The following is a 12,938-nucleotide window of genomic DNA, read 5'->3' on the forward strand; positions in this document are numbered from 1 at the left end:
TTTTTAAAACAAAGTCTGATTCATAAAATGCAAAATAGTGAACAATGGGTATTTTTTTTTGCCTGTTATGAGCATTTATAATCCTATTTGAATTATTAAACATAAATTATACATATATATATATATATATATATTAAGAGCTTAAACTCAAAATGCTGTATATCCAATTTTGCCACTTAGGGAACAACTGGTTAAAGTTATTGAAAATAAAATTAATATAAAACATTTATTGATTTTGCTGCCCTAGGAAGTTTCCCACCTCTAAAGCCAGGCTTGACTGTAGATGTTATGCTGATAATATGTTTTTCATTGTCCAGTTGAGTTCTGAATAATTTGATTTATAAACCTTTTTGAAGCTACAGTTTGCTACATTAATAAACAGAAAAAAAAAGAGAAATGAAAATTTACCAAAATATTTTAAAAATTTCATACTGATTGCATTGGGAAACATAACTGAATGTCTTTATAACATTGCCACTTCCCAACTCCTGAAGTTCACCATTATTAGTTTACTTAAGCAGCTTAAATATTCTTTTTTCTTCAAAACTATTGCATACATGTTAATCATTTTCAAGTTTAATTACTTGTACTTGGGATGCAAAAAATGTATGTTGGATCTACCAGTAAAGAAAATAAAAAACTTATTTTTTTATAATTACAATAAAGCTAAGAATGCTGTATAGTTATGAGTTACTGTAAAGACTACTAACTTGAAACAAACTCTGCTTATTCTTTCTTTTAAAATTGTAATCTTGTTAGACTATTTAAATGTTTTAGCTTACATTTCATCACATTCCAGACCTACAATTTTTAAACTATAGAAATTGTGACACATCATCCTATGCTAGATTTTTCATTATTTCAGAAACATTCTAACCACATGGCTACTCTTTTAATATCTGACTGGACACATTATAAATATTTACGTAAGACTATAAATATCTCAAGGAAGAGTGGGTACACTAAATCTAAATTTTAACCCAATTAACTTGGAAAATAAACATCCAACCATTCATGTAAATAGGTCATCAGCATCTTTTGTTTCTTTGTTATTAAGCACAAAGCTACACAAAAGGCTAACTGTGCTGTGCCCGCTGTGAGTATCAAAACCTGATTTTGAACATTATAAGCTTTCAAAATTCTTGTTGAGCAATCAGAGGGCTCATCAGCACTCGCTATTAAGATAACCTTTTTTATGCAATTATTTATATTAAACAGATAATATCTAAACACAATTTTGCCAAAAAACAGTAAAGTTATTGTTCCTGAATTAGTTTTTCAAAGTATGTTTTATGTTTTACACTGTAAGCTCTTAGTGAATAATCCATTGGGTCCAAAATAAGATAAAAATAATCAAACATTTTCATTACTGAGGTAATTATTTAGGAAATTCTAGTTGATTAGCTCAAAAAAATCTTAAAGAGTTGTCTATGCAAGACTAATATATTCTGTATTGTTACAGATATTACTTATTTGTTAAAGTTACAATTTTTTCTACTGAAAATATACTTACCTCCTTTCACATTTATATAGATACTTGTTCAGTGCTGCCCTCTATATGCAAAATATTTTCACATGCCACAAGTCTTGCACTAATCTATGATTATTGTGGTTCCACTGTGTATAGCATGCAAATCATCATGTAACAATCCTCCACCAATAGGAGTGAGACACAACCTTCTGATGCATGGGCTCTCTCTATTCAATTCTATTGAACTAATACTTCAAGTTTAGGCAAGAAAGGAAGCACCGGTTTTCAGTGGAGAAGGAAGGGTGGGAAGTGTGAAAGGAGGTAAGTACTTATCGGAAATATGTTTTCAGTTTAGGAAAATTATAACTTCCAGTATGGTACATGGTAGTGTTAAGCTAGAATCCCACATTGAATAGGTGTAGGGACCAGTGCGAGGGATATAAAGAAGCACCCTTTGAGAGTGTCTGAAGAATACCCTATACTTCGTGATAAAGAATCATCCTTGGGAGACAGCACCACTTCTGTACCTGGCATACTTTTTGCCTAGTGTGTAAAGAGGCGTTGCAGATGCAGGTGGAAAAAAGGAGCAAAACCAAAAGAGAGAGAAAATGGTGGGATTGGAATACAAACCTCCAAAATAATAATCTCAATCCTGATGAAGAGGTTGTTGATGAATCCTCTACAGACAGTAATGTGGGGGAAAGCAAAACTGGATATGGTCCAAGGTGTAGAGTGGGTAGGGTGCGGCAGACTGTAAACAGTCAGTTCACTGCAGTCCAAAAGCAAACAGTATTGAGAATATAACCTCCCATCAGTGGTAGGAGGAGGATCCACACCATCTTCACCTCAAGTTCTGTAGAATGTAAGTACATACTGAGCAAGCCGATCTGCAAAACGGGCACCTGCACACAATCCACAATTAACCAGATGTCCAGGAACCTGACATCTGAATGACAGTAGCAACATGCAACACATGTGTGAGGACTTATGTTGATTGGTCCTGCTCGAAATCTAAAACTAGTCACTAGGAACAGACATCCATGTGATGATAGGATGAGAGATCCTAAATGAAGGGGTGAACTGCAACATGGCAGATCAACTCCTATGATAGGACCGTACAGCATTAGAGCACATCATGAACTTCCGGATACCACTGCACGGAAGTGGATTGCCCCTAAAATCATATGCAACTGCACCCTCCAGATAGTCACAGAAGCCTGGTGCAACATCAACCCTCAGAGCCCACCGTAGATAGAGCATTTTTATTATTAGTGTACATGTGCTACCTCATACCCTCGAACACGATCATACAGTATTGGAGCACATTGCTAACTTCCAATTACCATGCCCAGTAATGGATTGCCCCTATAAATGATATGCAACCTTGCCCTCTAGACAGAGATGGTGCACATGAATAGAAGACCAGCATCATCTACACCAGTAGAATACCACCACCCTACTCTCAACTGAATGTAGTTGTATATTTAGTTATTTGCATAAGATCACCTTTATGGTCTACCACCCTAGTGGCTTGGAATTGGAAAGTGGCAAGGACTCCTATACTCCACTTGAAGAACAAGGGGAGATAAAATGTGGTAGAGAGTCCAGAGGAATGGCAACACTGGAGACAGTGCAATGGGTGACCATGAAAACCATATTTTTAAAAGCAGACCATCCCTGGTATATTCAATCTAATGGATGGGCAGCTATCCTCTTATGCTTTACTCATGTAAGTCCATGGTCTGGAATGGGCATAGTTATGTGACACATGTAGGATACGTGTATGTAATATTATCAAAATTAGGTAAGACCAAATGAAAGCCATTTTAAATTAATCATATTTATTACTTTCTTCTTGGACAAATATCTAATAACTTACAGTTTTCAAGTGGGACTGATTAAACATGATATTTTTATGTGCCATAATAATTTGATAAAATAAGTTAATACACTCAAGTCTAGACTATAAGAGGAACAAAATTAACATTTTGACTACCTTTTCCATCACAAAATCTTATAAGCCGGAAGTGTTTAATTTGAATTGTATAGTAACACTGAAATTACTCTTTGAATTCAACTGATCTACAAAACATGCATACAAAAGTAAAATCACACATTTAAATGTTAGATTATTTCAGTATTAGTAAGATCCAACCATACTTTCAATGTCAATGAAAAATTGCAACTAAATATACTTTTTTCTGAAGTAACTCCTGGAGTTATAGATGAAAGGAGTGGATGAGGCTGTTGACGAAAACTCAGGTACAAGGCAGGATCATTAGAATAATATCTTTTTACATACAGTTGAAAGCTAGGATGTCCACCATAATCAGCCTCTTGTAACTTATACTGACGTTGTGAGTAACAGTAAGATGGCATCAGTAGCTGACTAAATGAGATATCCTGCAAAGGTTCAGATGAATACAAATTATGCAATATATGTTTACTGAAATATGATAAGTTTCTGTCCAATTAAATAAAATTATAAATAATTCAAAGTACATACAATGAGTAAAAAAAAACAAACTTAAAGCATAATGTAATTGAACCTAGATGGAAAATCACTGCAAAAACTGCAACATAATGACGTGTTTACTATACATAACAAACACTGTAAATACACAACAAATTACTAAATTACTCTGTAATCTTTCTATAATCCAAAACTGCAGTAATACCCCAATTCTTTATACTAACTGGGGCTACTGGTAATTTAGAAGAGTTAAAGTTTGCATAACTGAATACTAGTACAGTATTACCTTTATACTGAAACCAATAGTTAGATTAAAGTTAACATTTTTCTAAATTGAAAATGTATTTCCAATAATACTTACCTCCACTGACACTTATCACTATTACTCAACTGCCATGGTTTCTTCTTTGCCCATCTAAGCATTGGTCTGATTTTTTGTTGCTTGCTCCAGTCTTTTATATCACACTCAATTGGCCTTGGCAATATTTGTCTTATGATACTTTCCACCTACATCAATGTGCCCTTTATCCTGGTACTGTGTATAAGCACCTCATTCAGATACTTTTATCACTTTTTCGAAACTGATACCATCCAAGTCTCTAACACCAGCTCTTGGTGGGGAGGAAGGGCAGAAGAGTGTGCAAGGAGATAAATACAATTAGAAATATATTTTTAATTTAGGAAAATGCTAACTTGCAAAACATACTTACCTCTGCTGTCACTTATAGCTAGAATCTCACATTGAGAAGGTGGAGGGGCCAGTGAGGGCATTATCCATACAGAAAGTGTCTGCCTAGGTCATGGGAGAACTGCACTCACTACATCCAGAACAAGTATGCTCTTCACTCTTAACTTAGTTTCTGTACCAAGGGTGGAATTGTACAAGAGTAACCATCACAATAGGCCAACCCCAACCAGACAGCTGAGTTTCCACTACTTGGGGTTGGAATTAAGGGGTCTTGGTCCCTATATCCCACGTTGGTGGCTAGGGCAATTGGACCATAATGTTGTATACAGATATACTTTTGATTGGATCCCAACCTGTACCATAGAATGATGGATTCTGAACCATGGGAATCACGATGAGTTGGTAAGCAACAACTAAGTGGACAAACCTTCTCCTCCACCTGAAGAAACCCAAAAGGCAACACCCCAGGCTTGGACTGATGGGATTGTGTATGCCTTACTCAACCAAAGAAACAGAACTCATCTGGTCTGGAATTAGGAAAGTTCATCCCTCACTCCCAAACCAAGTGGGCAAGGAGCTTTCTGCTTGCTCCCAGAATTATGGGGAGGTCGTAGAACAACTGTGCTCATCCAAGGACCCAAGATGGGACCACTCCATGTTCAGAATTATGATGCTTTAGTGGACCTCCTTTCATGAACAATATACAGAATTCATATCTGGGAAAACCATCCAGGGACCCAGGTAGGAGGACCCCCAACTTTGCCCTCTTCTCCAAAATTCACTCTAACACTGTGGAGGAAAAACCTCTGTCCACCACCTAAGTTACTGAAAATTAGGTGTGGTAAGGACTCCCTAGCTCCACTAGTAGAATCTGAGGGGTAATGCACATTGGAGAAAGTGTTCTGGAAAAAGTGCAATAGGCGAATCAAGTTCCTAAATTTCTAAAAGCAAACTGACCGTGATTTATTCAATTCAATGATCGGCAGGGACTGGCAGGATCCTTTTTAGCTATACTCATGATAGTCCATGAGTAGTGGTCCAGCATAGTGTAGTAATACCACCTGGTGAGCTCATAGGTGGTCTTATAGAACACCACATTTCTACAGAGCCTGTTGCAACCAGTAGTAATTACAGTGAAACAGTGGTTGCTAGTGCAGAATTGGTTTGATAAAGCACACCTGTCTGGGCAACACTTGCCAAAGAGTGGGATCCTGTGAAAGCAAGGTAAGGGACCCTGAAAGGTAGAAATAAAAATACTCACCCCTCTGGATAATCTAGCAGAAATAGTTAAAGTTTGTCCAATTAAAAAAAATAATATTTCTCAAATAAAAATATATCAAGGAATAACAACGCATATTTCATTAAGCTTAAGCCATAAAGAGAACAAACAAACCTGGCCATCCTCTGGTTTTCCAAAGCCCATCATAAAAAGTAAATCTATTTGTTCAGGATTGTCATTAATAACTGACAGTTGACGATTTCCTGATATTTGTCTTCTTCTACCACCATCCTGTTTGGCTTCTCCTCTTCACAAATAAATAACAAAATAATTACTATATTCACACTTATTTCTTTAACTATCACATCAAGTTAAAACTATTTCTCTTTTATAGCCTGGGTGTATTCAAATGATGTAACATTACACAAACTAACCTGCTCTAATGTACAGATTAAAAAGCATGTAAAGTTAAACTTACTGTCCAATTCTTTGCTATGTGTTATTATTCTAAGATGCTATATAAACTGTAATGGAGGTCACATGTCTAACATTTTCTGAAAAAGTAAATATTTTTTACTTGTGGATGGATTCAAACTATTTTTTGTTCATAATAATATGGTAATAAATAACAATATTTCATCAACTGTACCAGAGTTCTCAATCATATTGGCCTGAAATTCCCCTCCCCTGCATTTTATGTATGTATATAAAATAAAACAAAAACATACATTTATATACATACATATTTACAGTATATAACCCACACTAAAATCATCTAACCTCACAGGGACCCATGTCTGGTTGACTTTTTCTTGTTTGGTACACCTAATGATGTGTATCCCTCCCCTCCAGGTTGGGAACAACTGAACTATATCATAGAGGCCACTTATAATAATTGAGAAACCATATGAGTACCACTTGGTTAATCTGTCTTTCTGTTCTAAGTCAAAAAATCAAAATTAAATTATAGGGTGAGGATGTTCTTTTATTGCATTTAATGGTTTATGTTATGAACATTTATAATTGCACCCATCTGTAGTTCTGTAAAATTAACTAGTAGTAAATGCTTTTAGTAGTTTTTTACATCCTAAAATTTTTGCTTTGTTTTGGGTTTTGATCCTCAGAATAAATCACTTATTGAAATTTTAATCAACAGACATATTCTTCAAATGGTACTGACTTTTAAAACAACTGAACAACTTTTCTTGCTCACTCATAAGGAACTTTTTCATTTAGAATTCTTTGAAACTGTAAATTTTTCATGAAAAATATTTCTTGTATTTTAAAGTTTCATCATACAAAATTCATATCAGGATCATATAAAGAAATACAACTCCAGTTCTTGAAAGAAGAAATTACTTATAAATATAAGTCCCTAATTTTTTTAATTTGCCACTAAAGAAATCTTTATTAGCTTTTAAGAATTCTAAGTCGTAATTTATTTACTTGAAGAATTTAATTGAGAAGAAATGTAATAGTTTTAATGCGATGTAGAATTAATAGGTTATGTGCATTAAACCATTCTCATTCCAAATAAAATAGAAAATCATTTATAAATAAACTTGATAATGCCACCTGCAGTCTTTATACTTATGAACTATCCTTTTGGATATATTTCTAAGACGCTATAGTTTGATACCTATTTGTCATATTTGAAATTTAGTTACGATGTTTAAAGGATTGAAGAGAGCTTTGATACAGTGAGAGTATGTTATTAGTTTAGCTTTGCCTCCTTTTTAAAACTAAAATTCAAGAAAGAAACCATATAACATATCTTAAGAAAAATACCAAGATCTTATTAAACTTGAAAGACAAACTGGCTTAGTTTTAACTAAATCAGATAAAGGAAACATGACAGTAATTCTGAATAAAGAAGATTACATTAAAATGGTCAACCATAAATGATAGTACAAAGTTCTTGAAGTTGAATAAAGATTTAATGTGTACAAGGGAAACAAAATTACAAGATATTTATTGTAGTTAATAAAAGATGAAATTATAAACAAGAATTTGTACAAAGAGATTAGAACAGTTGGTTCTCATTGAGAAATATTGTATGGTTTGTCTGAAATTTATAAATTTAATGTTCCTGTTAGACCAACAGTTTCAGATATTGGCACCTACAATTATAAACTGTTGGGCTTTTTGGTGAATTTTCTTTGTAACTATCCAAGTAACAAGTTTACCATCAAAGATAACTTTGAGTTTTTGCAGAATTTTAAATTTTATCAAAAAGTGTACACAGTCAGCTTTCGTCTCACTAAACATTCTATTTCAATAGACAATCAATCTTTGTTCAGAACTGGTTTTTCCTCTCTACATATATAGTGAATGGACTGTCTAAGCTAATGTCATTTGTAGCTAGAGAATTATATTTTGTGTTTAATGGAACAGTTTATGATCAGTATTTAAAGTGTTCTGGAAAATTGCCATTATGTGTGAATTATGGTAAAATTAATGCTAACCTAAGGCCAAACACACTTGTACTATAGTTGCAGACACACTAAAACCAAAGATATGTTCAAAACCAGAGGTTGTGGGTAGGTGTTGTGCAGCTGTATAACTTTTGTTGTTGGTATGTCATACCACTATATTTTTTTCCTTACTGCTATGAATGCTAGTGAATACCACCCCACTTTAAATACTGTTTATGATTAGGTTGATGTTATTAATATGGTACCTACACTTTAACCTGGTATGGCTAACCTATATTTTAGTCTTTATAAAAACAGTGGCTAAAAGAGTATCCTACAGAAAATAAACTGCTTCATCATAGAAGATATGTTCATCATACATTTACTAATTTTCAAACACACAGTCATGTTTCAAAATTTTGACCATCCCATCTCCTTTCTACCTGGGATCAGGGCCAACCTTGACTGGTGGCTCGACAGGGACTTAACCATGGTGGAGGTTCACATTCATCTGTCTCATACCAAGTCTCATCTGTTTACATATGCTTCCTTGGTGGGCTTTTCTTGATTCTCCATATATTTCAGATCGGTAGTCAGTCAAGGAAGCTACTCTCCATTTCCACATCCTGGAACCTTTTGCAGTTCATCAGGCTCTGTATCATTTCCTCACAATCCTGCAGGGGTGGGTGGTTGTGGTATATTTTGACAATTTCACTGTCATCAGTTATATCACCAAGCAAGGGGGAACCAAGTCCAGATCTCTGTGTTTTCAGACTCTGGATCTCCTGCACCACACCACCGACCACAGCATGACTATTCTGGTACTTGTCGTGTCCCAACCAGGTTCTCCCCACAGAGTTGTCCCTTCATCCTACAGTTTTTCTGTGGGTGTGTTCTCAATAGGGAACTCTGCATATATATGCATTTTTTGCTCACTGGAATGCCAAACTTCCTTCCTTTTTTGTTTTCCAGTTCCTCACCCCTCAGCTCTGATAGGGGGTGCTTTCATTCCAGAATGTAGGGGTCTTCACCTATATGCCTATCCTCTGATCAGACTCTTTGCCTGGGTATTTTCCATTATCTAGTCACTCCTTGTTGTTTTCTGCTGGTTGCTCCATATTGGTCAGCTCAGACATGGTTCCCTCTGCTTTGGCCCTTATTGGAGCTACAGCCCTTACCCTCATCTCTCTCCTGATCGATCCTCTGACAACTGTGATTGGATGTTTTATCCCAACATCACCACACTTCAGCTTCTCATGTGACTTTTGTTGAGTCCTGTGCCTCAACTCTGGGACTCACCCCTCTTGCAGTGTCTTTCTTTGCCTGTACCATTGGCTCTTCCTCCTTGTCTATGTACCAGAAGCTTTGGTCTTACTTCAGACTTTGGTCTATTGGTCATGGCTTCCAACCATCCCATCCTCCTGTTCTTCACCTGTCCCAGTTCCTCATCTGGTTGTTTGTTTAGGATTTGTCTGTTTCAATTGTTGCTCCTTTTAGAGCTGCCCTGTTGAACACCTTCCTTTCTCCTACTTCCAGAATTCTTTCTCTTCCCAGGTTATTTCCCTCCTTTTCTGATCCTTTTGTATAGTCCATCCTCCATTCTCCTTTGTTCTGTCAGTTTGGGATCTCAATGTTGTCCTTCATGCTCTGTCCAGCTCTCCCTTTGAACCCTTTGCAATGTGTTCCTTGTACCATTTTCTCCTTAAGACCCATTTCCTCCCCTTTCTGACATGTGGTCATTGCCATTCTGATATTTATGCCATTCCTTGTATTTTATCTACTAACCAGATCAGGCCTTCCTTTCCAGGACATTGGCTGCCTGGGAAGGTTGTTGGGCCTCATCTCCTATTTCCTTACCCTCTTTGTCCCACCTGCTCTCCCAATCAGATCTGGATTACTTTGTTCAGTTCATTACCTGCTACATTATATGGCTTGTACTGCCTTCTTATGTGGTTCTCATTTCTGTCTCTTTGTTCCATGGAATTCCTCTGTCTCCCATGATCTTTTCACCTATTATGCTCACTGGTTGGGTTTGTCAACTCATATGACTGGCATATTCTGACATGCCCATGGACAGTCGCTGTCTACTTCTTTTTTCTTCACACCAAATTTGTCATCAATCTATATTTTTAGCTGCTCACAACTTCCATCTTTTAGAGGAGATCATTCAGGCTGGCATGTGGACAATTCCCAATACGTTTGTCACTCTTTATCTGCACAACATAGCTGTGTCTTCCTCGAGCAGGTATCGCCTTCCTCCTTTGGTGATTCTACACACATCTGTTCGCCTTTGCCTGATGTAAGTTGACATATTATTCTTTTTTTACTTTAATTTGTTGATATAAATCATATTTCAGGATCCCAGCTAGTGGCGGGTGTTACCTGGTCAGGTATGACGAATATTATATCTTGGCAATAAATCTGTATACTTCCATAATGCTCACTGTGGAGATGGGGTTTTACTGTAAGACCACCAGATGCTTATCCAGCGTGTAGATATATATTTTTTCTTATCACTGTATCATATATAACGGACCGTTAATCATGGACTTCACGAGCAAAGCAGATGGAGATTTTTGCCCATCCCTACTGATCCGTGATTCTTACAATCAGGGACTTCATGCTTTTCAAAATATGGAATTGCAGACACCTATTTCATTGTCTCTGTGTGTCATTCCTCTGAACCCTCTGATGTGTATCCCCCCCCCTTCTTCTAGTGGAGCAAAGAAGTCTTTCCCACTTCTGGTTCCCAGTTGCTGGAGTGGTGGACCATAGAGGTTTCCTCTGGAGTGGGGTTTGTATGATAAAACAAACTTCATAGACATATGTACCCACTCTATGAGAAGAGGGCTATCGTTGTTATATTTCATATTATAAAATATCATAATATGCTCAATCCAAGTTGCTTCTCCTGGATGTTTTTGCTCGGGTTAACTGCACTTGTTGATCATGAAATACAAATTTGATTCCAGGAGCTTTCACTGGATGTTTTCTGCCCAGATGGACCACACTTGACACACTCCATAATTTCATACAGTATTTACCCCAGATGTTTTTGCCCGGGCTGACCACACTTGTTGATCACACAATCTGTTACATACAGTATATGAAACGAAAAATACTATGCAAGGTGCTTCCACTGGATGTTTTCTGCCCAGATGGACCGCACTTGACATAATCTGATGTATACCAAGGTGCTTCTACTGGATGTTTTCTACCCAGATGGGCCACACTTGACATAATCTGATGTGTACCAAGGTGCTTCCCCCAGATGCTTTGTCTGGTCTGACTACACTTGACTATCTTAATGTTAATCCAAGGTGCTTTCCCTGGATGTTTTTTGCACGGGCAAACTGCAATTGTTGATCTTACAATCTTATGCAAAGCACTTCCACTGTTGTTTTTTGACCAGATGGACCACACTTGGCATAATCTGACATATCCCAAGGTGCTTCCCCTGGATTTCTTTTGTCTGGGCAGACTGCACTTGGTCTGTTCATATACATTAACAATCCTTTTGCCCTCACCATGTACTCTTATATCTGATTCCATATACCTTCTTCAAAAATGACTACGATTGTGTCACATGCTCATGCTTGTTACATAGGTGTCCATCTTACATACTCTCTGTTGTACACAGGTGGAATCTATATTACATGACATGGTGCCTGTCTATTAAATTTCATCCTATGTGTCTAACTTTGTTCATTATTGGGCAAAGAGCATATTTATTCCAGAAGTAGTGCTATACACCACAGGTGTGTCTCATTTTATAACTTTGGCAAGAAAAAACTTGGAAGTTTAAAACATGATAAGACTCTTTGGCCAAATAATATTTCCTCAAGGGTTTTGAAGGAGGTTAAAGATTGAATATGTGATCAACTTGTTACTATTTTTTGTAAGTCCTTGAATAGTGGGCAGGTGCCAAAGGATTGGAAGTAAGCTAATGTCACTCCTCTTTTGAAGGGAGGTAATAAAAGTTATCCCAGTAATTGTAGGTCTATCAGTCTTACATCAGTTGTGGGAAAAGATTTGGAAGGTCTGATAAAAGATGCTTTGCAAATTCATTTAACAAAATTTAGAATTTTATTGGATAATCAATATGGTTTCATTAAGAGAAAATCTTGCCTTACAAATCTTTTAACATTCTTTGAAAAGGTTACTGCTTATGTAGATGAGGGTAAGGGTGTAAATTTGGTGTATCTGGATTTTCAGAAAGCATTTGACAAGGTTCCAATAAAAGACTTGTAAAAAATTATTTCTGTAGATGTGGGAGATGAGTTAGCTAATTGGATAGAAGAGTGGCTGGATGGATAAAGGCAGAGGGTTGTTATAAATGTAGTTCAGTCAAACTGGATTAATGTCGCAAATGAGGAACCTCAGGACTCAGTCTTAGGAGCTTTGTTCTATTTGATTTACATCAATGACATAGATGAAGGAATGGTCGATAAATTACTTAAATTTACTTATGATATTTAGGTATTGGGTGTTGCTAGCTGTGAAGAAGATCCTGCTATTTTACAAAAGGATTTAGTTCATTTAGTGAGTTGGCCAAATAAATGGCAGATGGTTTTTAATAATAATAAATCAAGATAATGTGTGTGGGTTATCATAATTTGAAGTATAAGTATAATTTAGATGGGAATAACCTTAACAGTGTCATGAAAGAAAGG

General features: G+C 36.3%; 1 protein-coding gene across 1 annotated transcript in view; it reads right to left on the reverse strand.

Annotated features, from left to right (window-relative positions):
* Positions 1–12,938, reverse strand: part of LOC106460293 (CDK5 and ABL1 enzyme substrate 1-like) — a 62,481-nt gene that overhangs the window by 13,344 nt on the left and 36,199 nt on the right. The window contains exons 4-5 of the mRNA XM_022387331.1: positions 6,026–6,158; positions 3,667–3,874 (exon numbers count right to left, since the gene is read on the reverse strand). Coding sequence (XP_022243039.1) covers positions 3,667–3,874; positions 6,026–6,158 — 341 coding nt within the window. The remainder of the gene's footprint in view (positions 1–3,666; positions 3,875–6,025; positions 6,159–12,938) is intronic.

Source organism: Limulus polyphemus, unplaced genomic scaffold (assembly GCF_000517525.1).
Source record: "Limulus polyphemus unplaced genomic scaffold, Limulus_polyphemus-2.1.2 Scaffold33, whole genome shotgun sequence".
NCBI classification, from domain to species: domain Eukaryota; kingdom Metazoa; phylum Arthropoda; class Merostomata; order Xiphosura; family Limulidae; genus Limulus; species Limulus polyphemus.